Source organism: Mirounga leonina, unplaced genomic scaffold (assembly GCF_011800145.1).
Source record: "Mirounga leonina isolate KUSES-001 unplaced genomic scaffold, KU_Mleo_1.0 Mir_171, whole genome shotgun sequence".
Classification (NCBI taxonomy): Eukaryota; Metazoa; Chordata; class Mammalia; order Carnivora; family Phocidae; genus Mirounga; species Mirounga leonina.
Genome location: NW_023270436.1, coordinates 20746198 through 20767062, shown reverse-complemented (window position 1 = coordinate 20767062; position 20865 = coordinate 20746198). Strand labels below are relative to the sequence as shown.

Genomic DNA, 20865 nt, shown 5'->3' with positions numbered 1-20865 from the left:
CCAGATAGTTGAAGGCTTTTATTATTGTTTATTATAAATATGCATAACGTACATTTATGATGTTAACAGTTTTCAAGTGTATGGTTCAACAACATTAAGTATATTCACGTGTTGGGCAACCATCGCCACGGGTCATTTCTAGAACTTTTTCATCACCCCAAATGGAAACTCTGTACCCATTAAATGATAACTCCCCACTGCCCCTTACCCCAGCCCCTGGTGATCTCCATCCCGCTTTCTGTCTATGACTACGTCTTCTAGTCACCTCATGTAGGTGGAATCCTACAATACTTGTTCTTTTCCATCTGGCTTAGTTCACTTAGCATGATGTTTTCAGGGTCTTCCCATGTTGTAGCATGTATCAGAATTTCATTCCTTTTTCTGGCTGACTAATATTCCATCGTATGGAGATGCCACACTCCTTAAATGGATTTTTTTTTTAAAGATTTTATTTATTTATTTGAGAGAGCGAGAATGAGAGAGAGTACATGAGAGGGGAGAGGGTCAGAGGGAGAAGCAGGCTCCTCGCTGAGCAGGGAGCCCGATGCGGGACTCGATCCCGGGACTCCAGGATCATGACCTGAGCCGAAGGCAGTTGCTTAACCAACTGAGCCACCCAGGCGCCCCTTAAATGGATTTTTAATCTATTGATCACAACTTCCAGTTTGAAAAGCACTAAGTGGGGCCTTGAAGGATGAATAGGAGTTTACTGGGCCCAGAGAGGCAAGTAACAATGAGCCCAGAGAAGGGCCCTGGAGCGGGAGGGAAGATTGAACTGGGAAGACTGAACTACAAGGGCCCTTGCTGTTTGGCAAAACCATTGGGCTTAATCTACTAGGTTTTAGAAATGTTCTGGACCCCCAATATTACCCCTTTCTCTGGATGGCACAATGTCTTCATTCATTCAATCATTTGGTAAATGTAGAATGAGTACCTACACGATGCCAGCAAACCAGAAGAATCCAGAAGCAGGGAGAGTCCCTGCCTGCCTGGCACTCACTACTGAGTGGGGTGGACAGAGATTCATTAAAGGATCTCACGAGCTAATAATGCTGGCTGGATGTCCACAGTAACAAATGCCACACTACCCAGTCCCGGGATGAGGAGAACGTCCCGAAGTCAGCTTTTCAGGTAGGACTGGCTAGGGAGGACTTCCCTAAGGATGTGGTAGCTGAGCTGAGGGATGACTGTGCGTCCCCATGGGGGAGGGGGACATGGGCAGGGAAGAGTCCCCAGCTGTGGGCACTGGGCCTGTGAAGTCCTGTGAAGGATGGAGGGAGGGCCTGTGAGGTGTGGCTGGGGAGAGACAGGGGTGGGCATAGCCGGGTCTCTAGGGCCGGCAGACTGTGGCAAGGAATTTGATCTTTCTTCCCAAATACTGGGCTCCACTGTACATTTTAAGGATGTGGGTAGGGTGGGAGTGGGGCAGGGGGAGGGATGTATGTGATTTGATTTGATCAGATTTAGATCCTGAGTCTGGTCCGGGTGGGGAGGGTAGTGGCCAGAACCAGGGAAGGGAAGGGGCCAGGAGAGATTCTGACAGGACCTAGGGATATGCGTGTGTGTTTGTGCACGCGCGTGCCCATGCACGCATCTCCCGGTGCGGGTCCAAGTTGGGTGAGCCCCTCCAGACTTCCTTTCCTCCACCTGAGATCCTCCAAAGGAGTAGGTCTGACATTGGTGGGAGGAGGAGGTCCAGTGCCTGGAGGCAGCCCCTCCCTCGTGGCCCTGCCTTTGGAGTGACATCAGGTCCCTGCTCCCCCTTCCTCCCCATTCCCTGTGATTTAAGAGGCATTTTCCCTTTTGGGTGATATAGATTCCAAAACGCTGCATCCATCTCCTTGGCCTGCTGAAGCCAGCCTGTCTGAGTTATAGCAGATTGCTTCCAGCATGCACAAGCGGGGCGCAGGGCACCGTTTTGCTCTCTCTGCTCCCTGGGCCTGGAACATTTGAGCAAACATTCCTGGCTGCTTTGGAAGTTACCAAACCCAGATGAGCTCATCTGAGCCAGAGGTGGGGGCAGCTGGGGCAGAGAGCCTGCCCAGAGCTCACCAGGTGGCCTGGTGGCAAATGTCAGCGGCGGCTGGGCCTCAGCTGGGGTGGGGGGGAGCCAGGGGAAGGCCCCCCCCGCCCCCTGCACAGCTGGGGCCTGGCCCAGAGAACCCCGGCTGGGGACGCCGGCCTGCTGCCCCTCCTCGGAGCCGGCTGGGTGTTTGGCCTTGCCAGGCCTTGGATACAAGCTGGGGGCGTCGAACGGCCCCGCCAGGGGCTGAGAGGGAGCAAAAGTGTGCAACAGGCACCTCATCAATCCTCCTCAGGGCCACCCTGTGGGAGCCGGCCTGCCCTGCAGGAGTAGCCGCAGGCTGTTTATGGGGTGTTAACTATGTGCTAACTACCCTGTGCTGGGTCCCACTGCCCCCCCCACAACGGGCAACCCAAGGGACCATTATTCTTCCCATTTGACAGATGGGGACACCGAGGCTCGGAGAGGTAAAGTGACTGTGAGTGGCCGCATTTGAGGCCGAGCCCACTTACCTCGGGACTGTCCTGGCCCTCTGCTTACTCACGGAACAATTCGCCAAGGAAGAGCTGTTCGTACTGTCATGGGCCAAACAGTGATAATTTGTGAACTTTTCCAAGGATCTGACTCCAATCAGCACATTACTGACTCGGCCTGGGCTCCGTTGCCTCACTGGAGTGGGAAGGGCCCTCAAAGCCCAACAGCCCCGGATCCGCTCCACAAGCTGAGCGGCGGGGGTGGGGTGCCCCAGTCCGAGCCTCCCCCGGGCAGTTCTGTGTATTTCCCATCTGGGTCTTTTGGGCCATAGGCAAAGGGTCTTATTTCGAAGGAAATCTCCCCGCACTCCTTCCCAAAGCGGTGTACCTTCCTCTAAGTTCCCTTCTTTAAAATGGGTACATGCATAACGCCAGGTACTGTTGCCTTAGGAGTTAGAAATAATCTATGGAGCCGACTCAGCATGGAGGCCGGTGCAGTGAGTGCTCAGAAGAGGAGAACATGTTCCTCCCATTGTGGGTTGCCAGCGCCCCCCATTTCCTACACTGGCTTCCACTTACCTCATGGGGGGGTTTGAGACTGTGACACTCAACTGACATCATTTCATGGTATTCGCACAAACACCCCCTTTTAAAAAAAGATTTTATTTATTTACTTGAGAGAGAGCATGAGCAGGGGGGAGGGGCAGAGGGAGAAGAAGACACCCCAATGAGCAGGGAGCCTGATGCGGGGCTCCGGGGCTCGATCCCAGGACCCTGAGATCATGACCCGAGCCAACGGCTGACGTTAACCGACTGAACCACGCAGGCGCCGCTCCCCCCAAACATCCTTTGACGTAGGTATGCTGGGATCTGCTTTTACAGATGAGGAGACTGAGGCACAGAGAAAGGAATGTCCAAGGTCATAGGTCTCACATCTGGGGGACGCTCTGAGCCCTGCCAGCCCACACCTTCCCTCCGAAGTGGAAAGCTAAGGGGGTCTGTCCCTGCCACTGACCCTGACAGAGCCAGGCTTCAGACTCCAGGTCCTCATGGGAATCCTCCCTGGCAGACAAGTCCTCGGCCCCAGGTGCTGCTGGCCCAAGTCTGGGTGACCTTCCCCTTGCCTTGGCCCCCCCTCCCAACCCCACTGGAGACACCACCATGCAGCAGCTTCTCCCAGCAGCGGAGGGTGGGGACGAGGGAACAACAGACAAAGCCATTTGAAAGGCTTTGGCTAACGACCGGCCGGTCCAAAGTTTTCCCATCATATATGCGTGTTCGGTTCCGTTTATGAAGCTGGTTTGCCAGCTAGATTCTCAGTGGTAATGAGCTCGCATCGCCGATGGCTGCAGGGACAGAACAAAGGTGGGGGGCTGGGACATCATGCTAAATAGGTTTGTTGAATAATTACGAACCCCGCCAAACTTCCGCATTTTCTGACTCATTGTGTGCTTCGTGATACTTCACGTGTGCCGCCTGTTATTTTGCTGAATGAGAACTTTTTCAGAGGGAGGCGGGACTAGGCAACGGAGCCGCTGGGCCTTCGGTTCCAGCCCAGGGAGCTGGTTTGAGTTATTTTGGGACTGGGGCCTGGGTTCAGCACATTTCGCTTAGAGAATGGAAAATAGAAGTTTAGAGCTGGATGCTGTCGGGGGAAGAGAAAACCTCGTATGTAGATGGAGGGGTTGGCCGAACGCCTGAGGATCCTACAGCCCGGAGTTTGAGACCAGGCCAGGCCATGGACAAGGCACGTGGGCTCCAGCAAGTTCCCAAGGATGATAGAGGCACCTACCTATCTCCTAGGATCTTTTTCAAGATTGAATGAAGTCTAGGGGGGTTTCTGCACTCAGAAAAGAGGCACCTCTTATCAACGTTACTATTCTTACGTTTAAGCATTGGTCCCGCTTCTGGTCCCCTGGGTCATACCTAAGCATATGGGTACCGGGTATGAGCTAGGCTCTTGAAAGAGGAATGTGCCCCAGGGAAGGCTGGGCTTCATGGACAGCTTGATGCTGGAAGCAGGTTACAGACTCGGGCCCTGGGTGTCCGGGTCCCTGGGAAGCTGGACTGCTTTATGGTGGCAAGAGCTCCTTTCCTGTACAGGGAGCCCTCCCCAGCCAGGTGAGCTGCAAAGTGGCCAGGTCTTATTTATTCCAAGTATGGCTCAAGGGGAAATGCACTGACTCTCTCATATTGAAATGCTGTGGTCAGGCCCCAGAGGCCTCTGGGAACAGGGGGTGTGCAGAAAGGAGCAGAGAAGCAGGGGGACCCTGCTGGGAGTCTTCAGGGGCAGAGGAAGGAGGAGTTTTTCTGGAGAGGCCAGTTCCCCCTTCCTCCCCTGGAGGGGCTCAGACCAGGCCCAAGCTGCATAGATTGTGGACTGGTGGGAGGCTGATCATAGGGTCAAGCAAGGCCTGGTGTGAGTCCAGCTCTGCCTCTCACTCGCTGGATGACCTGTGGCAAATCTTTTCACCTCTCTGTGCCTCAGTTTCCTTCTGTATAAAATAGGAAAAATGATAGAACTTACCTCACAGGGTAGCTATTTAATATAATATAGGATATAATGATATGTTATGTATGATATGTATGATTTTGTATGGGCTGGGTGCTTTCCCATGCTTTCCGTCTCCCTGACACCCTTGGAGACTGGTGTTATTATAGAGCTGGAAACTGGAGCTCCAGTTCAGGTGTGGCCCACGGTCATGTGGTCAGGGGGTGGCAAACTGGGCTTTGAACCTGGGACATCTTGTACATGTCCCTCGGGCTTCTTTGGCTGAGGGCCAGGTGGGCTGAGTTCTACTCAGCAGGGCGCAGCATCTGTAGTCCTTGTCTTTGCAAACAACCCTGAGGTGGGCAAGCCAGCGGGTACCGCCTTGTTCCGTGCTGCCCGCCTGGGGACAAACCCGGGGCTCTCCCCCATCCGAGGCCCTGTTTCCAGGGAAACCAGTGAAAATGGCGTTTGGGTCCACCTTGAAAGGCAAAGAAAGCAGAGATCCTCAGGTCTCCAAGGATCTTCTAAAACCCACCTCCGACGATGTCACTTGGCTTTGCCTAAAACCCTTTCCTGGCTCCCCAGAACCATGTCCAAACTTTCCTACCTGCCTTGTGGTCCTCCCAATCCAGGTCTTCCTGACCTTTTGAGCTTTAGACCTACCTCTGCCTCATCCAGCTCTAAACAAAATGCTGCCCAAACCTTCTCCATACGCTCTAACCTGATTTCTCTGCTTGGGAAGTCCCTTGACTCTCTTCTGGTTGTTAAGCTCTTATTCTACCTTCAAAACCCACCTCTGAGAACCCCTCTCTCCCAGCGCAGTTTTTTTTACCCCTTATAGTATGTAATGTAGTATATAATACGAGGCGGTTTCTTTGATCTGGCTTGAGAGCTGGGACTGCAGCTTCCTCTCTTTCCCGAGTTCCCAGCCTGAGCCCAGTGGTACACAGTAGGCGCTCAGTGGACAGATGGAGGACAGACCTCCCAAAATATCAGGCACCAGGCGTAGAGTCCCTCTCCTCTGCCCTGGCCATACCTGGGCCCTCCCAGAGGCTTCAGCCCTGGTGGGCCTGCACCCATTTACACCAACACAGTGTGAGATCGGGGAGGTTGCGGTGACCACCTAACAGAATCATCCTTTCTCTCAAAGGCTGGCTGGTGAGGCAAGGCTCTGATTTGTCAAATCAATCTAATTTCTCTGGGATCATTATTTTGCTCTCCACCATCCAAACACAGAAGAAATAATAATGATAATAATAATCATAAGAGAGGCCATCTGTCATGCTCTGGGCCTCTTTTTGAGCATTGTCTCCAATCCTTATGCTCCATACGCACTGGCTGTGATTCCTCTTTGCAATGGGGGAAACTGAGGCCAGGGGGACGGAAGTATTTTGTCCAAGGTTGCACAGCTCAAAAGCGGTGAAGACAAGATTTGAATCTGGTTACATAATGCCAAAACTCATACCCTTCCCACCACTGACTCAGGAGAGGGAGTCATTGCGTGGACGCTCTACCCTTGGCATCAGGGGAAGCAGGTCCTGTCGGGGGCCCCTAGGAGCCCACCTGCATAGAGACTCAGGCCTGCTGTGGTTCCTGTGAGTTCCCAAGCTCTAAAGGGCATGGGGGTTAAGGGAGAAAAGGCCGAGGATATAGGTATGTGTATGTGCGCGTGTGCGCCTTGCTCTCTCATGTCTGCGTAGGAGAGGGAAACACACAGAGACTAATAATACTCATCGTAGCCACCATCATATTAATAGTGATAATAGGGGCAGTAGCGATAAAGGCAGCTACCATTTCTTGGCACTTACCGTGTTCCCTGTACTGTGCCAAGGGCTTTACCTGAACGATCCCATTCAGGGAGAGCAGGCAGTGGTGAAGAGCCAGGTCTCAGGGGCAGGTGGGTTGGTTTGGAATCCCAGCTCTGCCACAGTTGGACTCTGGGAAAGTCACTTGGCCACTGTGAGGCTACACATCCTCATCTGTAAAATGGGTTCAGAGCCCCAACCTCATGGGGCTCCTATGAGGATGCAATGGGGCCCCGGATAGAAAGCGATTAACACCGAGCCTTCCATACCCAGTAGCGGGAGTTCAGACATGTCCATGTCTGGGTGGGCGGGCGAAGGTGCCTGTCTTGGTGTTGGGGACCTGAGGGGCAAGGTGTGAGGGCCGTGTGTCTACTAGGTGAAGGATGTTGAGTGTCGGTTGTTCTGTGTTTTTGCTGAGTGGGGTGTTCACTGTTTGGGGGGCCCCCTTTTAAACTGGAGCTCCCCAGCTGGTTTGAATATGCCAGGCTCTCAGCCCCAGGAGGGAGAGTTCTGGTAGCTCCCCGGGGGGCCATTCCGGGCGGCCCCCTGCTTGTCACCAGCTGGGAGATTCCCTCCGTAGCTCGGGGCCCCCAGTCCAGCTGTCCCCTTTCTCCATCCGGGAGTCCCCCTCCGAATGCCAGCACATCCAGCACCCCTCGAGGGCCCCAGCCAAAGGAAGGTTAACAGGAAGGAGAAGGAAGGGCCTGGGGGTGGACCCTGCGGCTCCCTCAGCTCCCGGCTCTCGGTGCCGGTGGCCGGGGACTTTGAGTCGTCTGAGCGCTAGGGGGCAATGTGTCTGTTCCAAAGAAGCCGCGGTCCGCCGTAGGCCGAGTGCGCCTCCAGGCACCCGCAGGGGCGCCCACTCCACGGAGGCACACACAGGCCGGAGCGTCCACGGGCACAGATGGCCACAGGCGGGCACCCCCTCTCCCACTCGCAGAGCAAACACGCACACCCGAGCAGAGACTCGGGCACACGAGGGTGAGGCAGGCCCACGCACTAGGGACAGACACAGGCGGACACACAGAGAGACATGGGGGGGTCGACAGCACCTCCCCCAGGGACCCTCAGCGAGACACCCAGAGGTACTCGAAGGCACACGCACCCCACACAGGCGAAGACACAAACGCAGGCCCCCCGCCCCACACCCGCACAACATTCTTGTGTGAAGGAAAGGTGATCCAGACACATCCTGAACAGAAACCCAGCCAGACCCAAACACACCCTGCTTTCAGACACTCACACACCTTGTAGACTGACTCTTGGAAACAGCCCCAGAAAAATACTCCCCCCCCCCCCCTGCACCCCCCCCCCCAGAGCACACAGAATTATTCCACAGGAAACCTGCCCAGGTGTTCAGGGGACCCCCCCCACCCCCGTGTGAAGTCATGCCTCAGCCGAGAGCACACCCCAACCAGGGTCTCCCCAGACTGCAGGTCTGTGGGCCATTCTTCCCACTGCCCTGGCCCACCCAGGCCTCCAGACAGGTCCCAACTTCCCCTGTTCCCTCCAGACACACACGAGACACAATGTCCTTACATGGGGCTCTGGAGACACCCATCTTTCCCAGCACTGATGGTTCTGGACAAGGCGTGCCACCAGCTGTCATGAGCTTTGCATAGGCCTTTGCCCATGCAGGGTCCTCCTCCTGGCGACCATTCCCCCTACTGGTCCCCTTCCTGACCAGGAGGCTCAGGGTCTCCCCATCTCTGGCCTGGGGCCCTGGGTGGGGGTGGGGGTCACTGGAGGCCTACCCAGTACCTTTATTTCTTTGTGCCTAAATCAGCCAAGCCCCAGTCTTTTCCGGCTCTCACTTCCCTGTCACTTTGCTAAGTAATAATTTCCATGTCCGATTCCATTTCTTTCTAGTTCTGAAACCTCTAAGCTATCAGCAAGAGGATAGTTCACATGAAAACTAATTACACAAAATCAATATTTAATCACAGACCAACAACCTGATCCTGCAGAAAAATCCTTTTAAAACTCCACCGCCCTGTACAAATACTTCTTCCCGATGCTTATTTATGGACCCCATTTTTGGTGGGGGTAATTTTCATTTTTAATTTCAAAAGGAAAAAATATCTGTAGACATCCACAACAGGAAGGTCCCAGGAAGGACCTTGGATCTGAGCTGGCTTCGGCTCTCTTGAGTTTCAAAGTTGCAAGTTTTTATTGCTTGTTTTTATTTGTATTCTTTTTGGGAGGGGTGTTATTTTCTTCAGGAGTCCCTCAAGAGACCCTGCTTCCCGCCTCCCCTCCCCCGAAGTGGAGCCCATTTTCCTGGCATTTTGGTTCAGGAACACCCAGAGTCTGCTTTCCCAGCAGCAGCTCCGGGGAGCAATGAATTGGTGTGCGCCCAACGCGGTAACTTTTTAACTCCTGCCCGCAACGGTGGAGTGCTTAATCTGAGGTTTTTAAATAAAAAGGGCTCAGGGGTTGGTTTTATTATAACGTTTATTTCATTTCAGATTTCATGCGCAATTTAGCAAACGCTAGACAGACTTGGGTGATAAACACTTTCTTTTGTGGGGGGAAAAGGCATTTTTATACACCATGCTTAATTTTATTTAGATTTAATAGCGATATCAGGGGCACTTCAAAGAAAGTTCTTTTTGCCCCCCCTCCCCTTCTCTGAAGAATGCTGGTCTGCTAGCAAAATCGCCTCGTGCTATTTTATGGCAAGAGAAATTACAGGCCTTCTCCCCCTTCCTCCCTTGCATGCACTTTAGGGAGGAAAATACACACACGCAGGCACACAGAATAAACACCTTCCCTACTCTTCATCCCCTCTAACTCCCAACTTCTAATTGTAAGATAGATTTCAGCCTCGGTGGGGATCAGGAAGATCTAAACATTTTAACTAAGATTATTGGGATAAATATTTCATAAAGAGCAGGGCAGATATTAAATTACTCCTATTGATTTTAGTATCACAACCCAATTCCGTTCCTTGGCCTCTTCAGTTTAATTGATCTCTTAAGGAGGCCAAACTCGCGCCCGCAGAGGGCCTGGGCCTTGGCCCGGGTGTCCGGAGTAGGGCGCTCCAGCGGGCGGGTGCACCCTCTGCGCGCGGGTCTTCTCGAAGCTCCCAGCCGCCTCGCGGCTCTGCGTTCATCTGACGTGCACCCCCTATTCCCCACAAGTAGCCGAGTGGTCATGGCTCCTCTGGGCGGAAGCCGGCGACTGAGAACGGGGAACCCCAGAGTGTGCAGATAGGGAACAATTGTGCGCGCCCCAGGGAGGAGGAGTGAGCAAGCGCCGGGGTCTTTCGAGCGGAACCCTAACTTCGGGGTTCCCGGTCTGCTTCCACCTCCAGAAAAATCCGAGGGCCGGTTAACTTGGGTGCCACTGGTAGACAGACAGCGGTGGAGAACCGAGGGTTCCCCCCGGGGCTGAAGCGCAGTTGACTCTTTGCGACTTTCCTTGGCGAGTCCAAGAGCTGTGCTTGGCGACCCCATTGTCTGAGCGCCCCGCACCGCTTACCGCCCACCTCCCCGCCCCCTGCCCAACCCGCAGGTCTCGCTTCAGTTAGGGGTGGGGAGTTGGGAACTGTGCGAGTGGGAAGGGGGGTGAACAAAGCCAAGCTCCCGCCATTCTCCGCCTGCGCCCCTTCCAGCCCGACGCGCCGGGAGGCCAGGGCGCGCCCCCCAGCGCACTGGCGCCGACCCCGAGGCAAACCCCGCGCGGGGCACCCCGGAGCTGGCGGAGTGCGGGTTCATGGCGGGGGCGTCAGCAGCCAGCAACCGGGACCACCTTAAGAGCGAGCCCCGCCCCGGGCCCGGAGCTCGAGCTGCGCTGATTGGTGCAAATGTAATGGCTGAAATTGATTGCTGAAATGCAAAACTTGTTGCTGCTTCTCCCGGCGCTGGGCGAGAGGCAGACACCGAGAGGGGAGCCGAGACCCTCGGAACGCCCCACGCAGAGCCCCCCCGCCAGCCAGCAGAGGGGTGCGCGGACCCCCCCAGGACTGCCCCCCGCCCCCCCGCCCCCATTCCGGGCTCCTAGAGCGTAGCCGGAACGCCTCAGCCCGCTCGTCTAGCGAGGCCCACCAACCCGCGTACGCCCCCCTCCTCGGGTCCGAGGGGGACTCGCGAAGCACCTCGGCGCGGAGGCAGGGAACCCGAGCCTCGGAGCGACCCAACCTCTCGTCTCGCTGCCCGGCCGCGCCTGGAACCGGGCGCGGAGACCCAGGCGAACTCAGAGACCGAACAGAGGAGGACAGAAGCGGCAGGCGGCGGACGTGGCCGCGAAGCGGCGCGCCGGGGTGCAGCGCACCCGCCCCGGAGCAGGAGAACCGCGCCTTCCCTCAAACCTCGGCTCCAACCCCCGGCGCCTGCCGCCTCCCCAGCCCCGCTGCACCCTCGGCTCAGGGCCCGCACCCGTGATGCCGAGCGGAGCCTCCCGCCTTCCGACCCGCTGAAGAAGCAGTAGCCGCTTGCTCGGGGCCGACGGAGACTGTGCGAGCGGATCGTGCTCGGCGGAGGCTCGGGCTGCGGAGCGCGGGGACTTCGGGGGGGAGGGGGGAGGGACCGCTCTGTCCATGCCCGGGCGCCAGCCACAGCTTTGAAGGGTCTCCTTGCTCGGCCCCTTAGCAGCTCCGCCACGGACTCCGGGAGGCATCGGGAGACGTCCTGGGGCTTCCCACCCGACCCGATCGGACTTAAGAAGGTGATCGCTCTGCTCTCCCTTCCTCCTTCCCGCCTCCTTCCCCCCACTTAACTTTTTGTCTCCACTCGCCCGCAGCTCCGACCCCTCCGCGCAAACCCACCCGCGGCTGTGCCAACCGCCGGAGCATGGGCCCCCCAACACGGCTCCCGGAGGCCCCGCGGCACCGCAAGATGTGAGAGGCCCGGGTCCGGCAGAGCCAGAGCTTCGGGAGAGGAGCTGATAGCCCCCAGCCTCCACACGCCAGGCGAGGTGGCGGTGCGCACTGCGCCCCCGCGGTGCTGAGCGTCCCGGAGCGCCCAACCCGGGGCCGGAACGTTTAGCTGGCCGGAGGCGCGCAGCGGAGAGCAGGCTGTCATGCCCTATTGATCCCCCCGCCCCCTGCCAAGTATGTTTGGGCTGGACCAATTCGAGCCCCAGATCAACAGCAGGAACGCTGGCCAGGGCGAGAGGAACTTTAACGAGGCCGGACTAAGCATGAATGCCCACTTTAAGGCCCCGGCTTTCCACGCGGGGGGACCCCCTGGCCCGGTGGACCCTGCCATGAGCGCGCTGGGCGAGCCCCCGATCTTGAGCATGAACATGGAGCCTTACGGCTTCCACGCGCGTGGCCACTCGGAGTTGCACGCGGGGGGGCTGCAGGCGCAGCCGGTGCACGGATTCTTTGGAGGCCAGCAGCCGCACCACGGCCACCCGGGAGGCCACCACCCCCACCAACATCACCCCCACTTTGGGGGCAACTTCGGCGGCCCGGACCCGGGGGCCTCATGCCTGCACGGGGGTCGCCTACTTGGCTACGGCGGCGCCGCCGGCGGCCTGGGCAGCCAGCCGCCCTTCGCGGAGGGTTATGACCACATGGCGGAGAGCCAGGGGCCGGAGAGCTTCGGCCCGCAGCGACCCGGGAACCTCTCGGACTTCCACAGTTCGGGCGCCTCGGGTCATGCGGTGCCTGCCCCGTGCTTGCCGCTGGACCAGAGCCCTAACCGAGCCGCCTCCTTTCACGGCCTGCCCGCCTCCAGCGGCTCCGATTCCCACAGTCTGGAGCCCCGCAGGGTGGCCAACCAAGGGGCCGTCGACTCGCTGGAATACAATTACCCTGGCGAGGCGCCCTCGGGACATTTCGACATGTTTTCGCCCTCCGATTCTGAGGGGCAGCTGCCTCATTATGCGGCGGGGCGCCAGGTTCCCGGGGGCTCGTTCCCCGGTGCGTCGGCCATGCCCAGAGCTGCAGGCATGGTGGGCTTGTCCAAAATGCACGCCCAGCAGCCGCCGCCGCCGCAGCAACCGCAGCCTCAGCCGCCGCCGCAGCAGCACGGCGTGTTCTTCGAGAGGTTCGGCGGGGCCCGCAAGATGCCCGTGGGGCTGGAGCCGGCAGTAGGCTCCAGGCACCCGCTAATGCAGCCTCCCCAGCAGGCCCCGCCGCCCCCTCCGCAGCAGCCCCCGCAGCCGCCGCAGCAGCCCCAGCCCCAGCCGCAGCCGCAGCCGCCGCCGCCGCCGCCGCCGCCGCCGCCGCCGCCCGGGCTTCTGGTCCGACAAAATTCGTGCCCGCCTGCGCTCCCGCGGCCGCAGCAGGGCGAGGCGGGCACGCCCAGCGGCGGCCTGCAGGACGGGGGCCCCCTGCTGCCCAGCCAGCACGCCCAGTTCGAGTACCCCATCCACCGGCTGGAGAACCGGAGCATGCACCCGTATTCGGAGCCCGTGTTCAACATGCAGCACCCCCCTCCGCAGCAGGCGCCCAACCAGCGGCTGCAGCATTTCGACGCGCCCCCCTACATGAACGTGGCCAAGAGGCCGCGCTTTGACTTCCCGGGCAGCGCGGGAGTGGACCGCTGCGCTTCGTGGAACGGCGGCATGCACAACGGCGCGCTGGACAACCACCTCTCGCCCTCCGCCTATTCGGGCCTGCCCGGCGAGTTCACGCCGCCCGTGCCCGACAGCTTCCCCTCAGGGCCAGCCCTGCAGCATCCGGCCCCGGACCACCAGTCCCTGCAGCCGCAGCCGCAACACCAGCAGCCCCAGCAGCAGCAGCGCCCAAACGCGGCCCTCATGATTAAGCAGATGGCGTCGCGGAATCAGCAGCAGCGCCTGCGCCAGCCCAACCTTGCCCAGCTAGGCCACCCCGGGGACGTGGGCCAGGGCGGCCTGGTACACAGCGGCCCGGTGGGCGGCTTGGCCCAGCCGAACTTTGAGCGCGAAAGCGCGGGCGCGGGGCGCCTGGGCACCTTCGAGCCGCCGGCGCCTCACTTGGCGCAGGAGAGCGCGTGGTTCCCAGGGCCGCACCCGCCGCCGGGGGACCTGCTGCCCCGCAGGATGGGCGGCTCGGGCCTGCCGGCTGACTGCGGCCCGCACGACCCGGGCCTGGCGCCGCCCCCTCCCCCCGGGGGCTCGGGCGTGCTGTTCCGTGGCCCTCTGCAGGAGCCGCTGAGGATGCCCGGAGAGGGCCACGTGCCCGCGCTGCCCTCCCCCGGCCTGCAGTTCGGGGCCAGCCTGGCGGGTCTGGGCCAGCTGCAGTCGCCCGGGTCTGGGGTGGGGCTGCCCAGCGCTCCCTCCGAGCGCCGGCCCCCGCCGCCGGATTTCACGGCACCGGCGCTCGGGGGCCAGCCCGGCTTCCCGTTCAGCGCGGCGAACCGGCAGGCCACGCCGCACAGCGGCCCAGGCGTGAGCTCGCCCCCGAGCGCGGGCGGGGGCGGCGGCAGCACGGGCGGCGGCGGCGGCGGCGGCGGCGGCGGCGGCGGGGGCGCCTATCCGCCGCAGCCTGATTTCCAGCCCAGCCAGCGCGCCTCGGCCAGTAAGCTGGGCGCGCTGTCGCTGGGCTCCTTCAGCAAGCCCAGCTCCAAGGACAACCTGTTCGGTCAGAGCTGCCTGGCTGCACTCTCCACTGCCTGCCAGAACATGATCGCCAGCCTCGGGGCCCCCAACCTCAACGTGACCTTCAACAAGAAGACCCCGCCCGAGGGCAAGAGGAAACTGAGCCAGAACGAGGCCGACGGCGCGGCTGCGGCCGGCAACCCGGGCTCGGAGTACTTCCCCGGAGGGACTGCCCCTGGGGCCCCAGGGCCTGCAGGCCCGTCGGGGACTAGTACCAGCGGCTCCAAAGCCTCAGGGCCGCCCAACGCACCCGCCCAGGGGGATGGCACCAGCCTCTCCCCAAACTACACCCTGGAGTCAACGGCCGGGAACGACGGCAAGCCGGTCCCCGGGGGCGGAGGTCGGGGACGCGGTCGGAGAAAAAGGGACAGTGGTCACGTGAGCCCCGGGACCTTCTTCGACAAATACTCGGCAGCGCCAGACAGCGGGGGCGCGCCTGGGGTGAGCCCCGGGCAGCAGCAGGCGCCAGGCGCAGCCGTCGGGGCGAACCCCACCAGCGAGGCTCGCGGGGCTCCTACGCCCCACGACAAAGCGCTCACGTCGCCGTCGTGGGGGAAAGGGGCCGAGTTGCTCCTGGGGGACCAGCCGGACCTCATGGCTTCCCTGGACGGAGGGGCCAAGTCGGACGGTAGTTCCCCACACGTGGGCGAGTTTGCCTCGGACGAGGTGAGCACCAGCTACGCCAACGAGGACGAGGTGTCATCCAGCTCCGACAACCCCCCAGCCCTGGCCAAAGCGAGTAGGAGCCCCCTGGTGACAGGCTCGCCCAAACTCCCTCCGCGTGGGGTGGGCGCTGGGGAACACGGACCTAAGGCGCCCCCGCCCCCGCTCGGCCTGGGCATCATGTCTACCTCTACCTCCACCCCTGACAGCTACGGCGGCGGGGGCACGGGCCACCCTGGCACCCCGGGCCTGGAGCAGGTCCGGACCCCAACGAGCAGCAGCGGGGCACCACCCCCGGATGAGATCCACCCCCTGGAGATCCTCCAGGCGCAGATCCAGCTGCAGAGGCAGCAGTTCAGCATCTCTGAGGACCAGCCCCTGGGGCTCAAGGGTGGCAAGAAGGGTGAGTGTGCCGTTGGGTCCTCGGGCACGCAGAATGGCGACAGCGAGCTGGGCAGCTGCTGCTCCGAAGCCGTCAAGAGCGCCATGAGCACCATCGACCTGGACTCGCTGATGGCGGAGCACAGCGCCACCTGGTACATGCCCGCCGACAAGGCCTTGGTGGACGGCGCGGACGATGACAAGACGCTGGCACCTTGGGAGAAGGCCAAACCCCAGAACCCCAACAGCAAAGAAGGTATATGCGCTTGTTCCCTTCTCATCTCCCCCAGACCCGTCCCCACCCTCACTGCAGGCCTTAGCCTAGCCTGGAGTCCTCCATGGGAGGGGACCATCCCTTGGGGTTAGGAGGGCGCAGGCCCTCTTAATGCCCAGCTCAGAGCTGGATACCCTCCCTTTGGTTACAGCAAGGGCTCTGTGGGCCCATCTCCCACTTCCGCCCCCCACCCCCAGGTGCTGCCAGGTGGATTGTAGTTCCTCACCGAGGTAGGAACTTAGATGGTAGCCCTGTGGGGATTATTTCAGAGTCCCTTCACCAAGTTTTAGCTGGGTTGCCGCGTGCTCAGAGGACAGGGCAGGCCCCTTTCCTTTCACACCAAGACCCCTCCTCACCCTTAACACTCAGGCTGGTTCCACTTTGTAGGAGTTGTGTGCCTGCACCCCCCTCCCCCCTTTCCTGGCAGGACACCTGGGAAGTTGTGTTAATAACCTTCCCACCTTTTCCTAGTCAGCCAACCTCCAGCCTGAGTTCCCTTCCATGTGCCAGCATCTTTAGAGAGACAAAAAAAGTTACCAGGCCCTGGGGACCACAGCAGCACTCAGAGGCAACGCCTAATTTGACAGTTGTTTCTAATGAATAGCTGTTTTGTCTCTTCTTAGCTATTAGGGTTTCACTGGAAACCTGGAGACCTGTCTGGTTGTAGGAGGCAGGCAGGCTTTTCCCGGTGGCATCTCCTTGACATTTGGGTGGGGGGTGCTGGGGCTGGGGTGGGGTCTGCTTGGCAGAGACCGGACCACTCAGCCAGGGCATCATTTGTGTATAGGGATATGGATATATGTTCTTAAGACACAAAGGACCGCGTTTGTCAATATCTCGCCTGGCTTTGGTGACAGATGTCTGGTCCCAGCTCTTGTTTGCATTCTAAGCACTCCCTCCCCACCAGGCCTGGAGGCCTTTAAGGTGGGTGAGGTGGGGGGTTAGCAAAGGGACCTCCATTGCAGTTAAAGTAGTAGCAGTTTTGTTTTGAACCGAAAGAGAACTGGACTGCAGTAGATAACCGTTTCATTTTAACGGGGGCCTTTCTTTTTTTCACAGAAAATTGCTTCTTAAAATTAGGTAACATCATGCCTCTCCACCCCGGCCCCCCCCCCCCATTCCTACCTTTTTCTTTTAAACCCTAGATGGCCTTCCCTAGGTTTCACGGGGGCTGAATATTACCAGGGAACCAGCGGCTGCGGATTGAACCCTGTCTAAAAAAAATAGACGTCCCCTGATTCTTGCTCTCTCTTAGAGTTCTTCTCCTCTGTCTTCGTGGGCCTGGGCCTCCTGCCTCTGGCTTTAAGGTGCGGGTAGCTTTTAGGAGAATGGGCTGGAGGAGGAGGAAGGAGGAGGGGGGAGGGGAAGGGAGGCCCCGGAGTTGGGTGGCTCAGAACTCGGGGCTTTCACCGCTGCCGTCCTGGGTAGCGTTCCCGCTTAGGTTTTTCTAATTCATGAATGCAGCCTCCCTGCTTTTCTCTTTGTTCGCCTACTGCCCAGCCCGGGACGCTGCTCTCATTTGAAGCCTGCTGTTTAGCATGCACGGCAGACGCTGCGGCCAGCATCAGCATTCTCCAGGCTTCTCCCAGGCAAGGCCATAAATTGGTTAGTTTGGGACCCTCCGCTGCTTCTCCCTAGTTTTTACCAACCCCCCCCCCATCCTTTTTAAAATGGAGTTGGACACAGCATCCTGCTTGCCCGGCTCCCGGGCCCCCCCTCCCATCCCTAGTCTCTTTTATTTTCTTGTACACAACGTCTCGATTCTACCCCGATCGATAGCTGGTTAGCACAAATCCCAGCCCCTGTCACTTCTACCTGGCTTGGCCTGGCTGCCCCTCCCCCTCCTCCCCTCCCCCATTCCAGTAATTAAGAACATATTGGCCAAAATAGGGTGAGAAAAGTTTTTTAAAAACCCCTGATTTTGAGAATTAATAAAGAAAAACCAGTAGCCCTCAGCCTGCGAGTCTTCTGAAGGGCCTTCGTAGATTAGGTAGAGAGGAATTGAGTGGTTTTAAGATTTTTTTAAAGGTGTCACAGGTCCCCCAATCTCCTTTCCAGAAAAAAAAAAAAAAGATGCAGGCTATGAATGAAGAGATGTCATTAAAGATACGTTTTGTTTTGTTTGTTTCATTATCACAGTCAGAAGAGCGAAAATATTTTTTTGGAAACAGATGCTAGTCACTTGAGGGTTGATTCCCCCTGTAAGCTAAAGGCAGCCCTCCCTTGCACAGAGGGGAGGAGGGGGGGACAGGGGCTTCCTTCGGGGACGGGGACAGGCTGCAGGGCTGGCCTCCTTAGCAGCATCACAGGGACACCCACTTGACCTCCTTTGTTTTCCACTCTGTGATGTGGGAAGGACAGTTTCCTAGATAAAGCCCCGAATTGAGGTCACTCACAGCTTCTGCAGCCTTGGGGCTGCTAGTTAAGACTTTATAAGGTATCTGCATCCGATTCCTGCTCCCTTACTGGTAGTAAATTAGGATGATTAAACTTTTCATTATGATAACACCCTGCAGTTCCATCTGCACATGTTGTATAAATAGGTACGCAGAGCCTTCAACAGCCCCCCAGTCCCCTGGCTGAAAATCAGTGAAGTGTGCCACTTCAAAATAGAGGCAAAAAAAAATTTTAAAGTACAATGATCTGCTTGTCCTTAAACACATGCCCGTGGGCCTGTCGGCCCCGAATCGGGGTGTCCAGCAGCTTCAAACATACCTTCTGGAGGTCCCAGCCCCCAGCCAGCACCTTCTCTCCCACCCCCTTTCAGGCAAAGCCCGTTTTTATAATGATATTTTATTTTGTCACGCCGTAAAACACGCCAGTACTAATGTGATTAAATATTAACACCGTTTCTGAAATTCTTCGCTCCGATGACAAAGTACGAGTCGGTATTTAACAAAATGATCTGTGCTCGGATTGGTGAGAACTGATCAGTCTTCAGACCCGCACAAGCCATGTAGTCAGTGGGACGTGCCCAGATTGTCTTATGGGGTTTAGATGTCCTTTCGGGGGGAGGGAACTCAAATGGCAAGTTGTAGTTCTGGCAAAGGCCAGGCCAGAATCACGTGTGATGATTGATTTTTTTTTTTTTTTTTTAAACCAGGTAACCGGGTCTTCTCCAAATTAGGCTTCTCCTGACTTCTTAACCCACCCAACAACTTTTATATAATGAAACTCCTCATCTCATCTTGAGGTTCTGTTTGCACAAAGTTGGGGGCAGGGGCGGGGAAGGGTGAGGTTGTGGGGGCGGGGGGGGGGAAGAAAAACCAGCTTGAGTTTGGCCCTATTCAGACATCCATTAGATCAGTGAGGATGATGTGAATTTGAGAGGAGTTGGCAAAACCGTCCACCTATCCTGGTAATAGATGTGTGGCCGTGGAGAAATTCCAAAACTGACAGAGAAGGAGAAAAAATGGGGCATTGTAGATAAGAGGGTATTAAGTCTGAAAAAGTACGTTCCCCCCCTCCTGCCCCTGACGATTTTCAAAATTTGAATTAACTGTGTTCTGTAATAAGTTGACCCTTGCCAAACTTCCATTCCGTGGCTTGCTCCCGGTCCTGAAATCCGGAGTGGTCTAGAAACGTTCCTTCACACACATTGAAATAGGAGAGGGCTCCGTATACAGCGTGCATGCAATCCTGCCCTTTTTGGAAGTATGATATTTTTACAGTGATGCGGGAGAAATTTTTGGAATTTCATGCCTCTCCGAGTGTGCCGGTCGGAACTCAGTAAGCAGTGCTGAGAAATAGTGGGCAGGCAGGATTTGGACACTGAGTTTCCTTTGACGTGGGGGCAGGCTTGGGGGAGGAGGGAGGCCCCAGGGCTGCTTTCCTGAGTAGTTTCCCTCACTCCCCACGGCATGGAGAGAATTTTTTCGGCTCACTCAGACTTGTTTTGGGAGGGCAAGGAGCCTTGCCTTTCCATGTCCCTGCAGAATCACCCAGCGAGGGCTGCATGCCTTCATGTGACTTTCGTGCCTCCGGAAGATTGTAACCCAAAACTTCGCAGGTGTTAATCAGGGGTAATGTAAACAGATAGGAGCCCCCTTTGTGCAGCTGACGTCCCAGCCTGCTTGCTCCCTGACTAGTCCGGGACGTACTATTACTGTTCGTTGGTGCTTGTTTAATATTTCATGGCTGTAATAAACCTGTCTCCTTTGCCCGCCTCCCGGCATAAACCCCAGCCTAGCGCACATCTGCAATTATACATTTCTGCTAAATATTAATAAAGGACACGGATTTTTAAGGGTTTGAAGCTTATCGGTGTTGAACTTGTTAATGGCTTCCACCGCTGGATTTTTCTGGCTGTTTTGATTTTAAAGAAGCCACTGCCTTCTGATACATCATGTAGACCTATATTCTTTCCTATGTGTATGTATATATGTAAATATATAAATATGTACAATTTTCGTAGATGGAAGGGCTTTCCTCAAGGATGGCTTTCTTTAATATAAATTCATTTACATTTCTTGTGAGGCCCTTCAGACCGGAAGTAAGGGGCTTTTGAAATGTACTTCTGTTTTATTGAGGTTTCTAGGAAGGGAGTGAGGGCTAGTTAATCTAATATCTCTTTCTAGCAATGAAATTCTATGGTTCCTGATATGATTTTGTTTGCCTGACAGAGGTATTTAAATTTCCACAAAGAATCTTAATAGGTCCTGAAAAATAGATCCTGCCCTTGCCAAGAAGTTACCTGATACTCTCTACTGATATAAAATATACATCTTTAATAAACAGTCCGGGAGGACCAGGTGAAATTGGAGGAAGGAAATTCTTCCCACTCTGGCGGGACAAACTTGAGTGGATCCTTGGGATTTCACAGGATCTCCTGAATTCACTCCCCACTGGAGGATAGAGCAAAATCACCTTTCTCTCCACTTGAGGGACAATCACGTAGGGTCACGTTCTTTGCACAGGGAGTGATCTGCTTTGCCAAAGGCACTTAGGAGATAAATACTCCTGGTAAGGAATACTGTTATTTACCTCTGGTTAATTTTAGAGAATAAAAAGCTATAGCTTTTATGTCATGGGATTGAATGTCCAGGAAGGGTGCAGGGGCAACCAGGCCTCCCAGCAAATTGCAGTATAAAACCCCAAACCTTCTGATGTCAGAGGGGACCTGGGTCTGTCCGCCCCTCTCCCCATAACCCAGTGGGTGTACCTTATGTCCTTCCCTCTCTGTCCCCCCTTTTTATTCCACCCAAATATTCGGCCTGGAGGGT

General features: G+C 57.1%; 1 protein-coding gene across 1 annotated transcript in view; it reads left to right on the top strand.

Moving 5' to 3' along the window:
• The first annotated feature begins 10779 nt into the window (after positions 1–10779).
• Positions 10780–20865, top strand: part of MN1 (MN1 proto-oncogene, transcriptional regulator) — a 47112-nt gene continuing 37026 nt past the window's right edge. Inside the window, exons 1-2 of the mRNA XM_035017261.1 lie at positions 10780–11460; positions 11536–15625. Of these exons, the coding sequence (XP_034873152.1) occupies positions 11848–15625 (3778 nt within the window). The 5' untranslated portion in view covers positions 10780–11460; positions 11536–11847. The remainder of the gene's footprint in view (positions 11461–11535; positions 15626–20865) is intronic.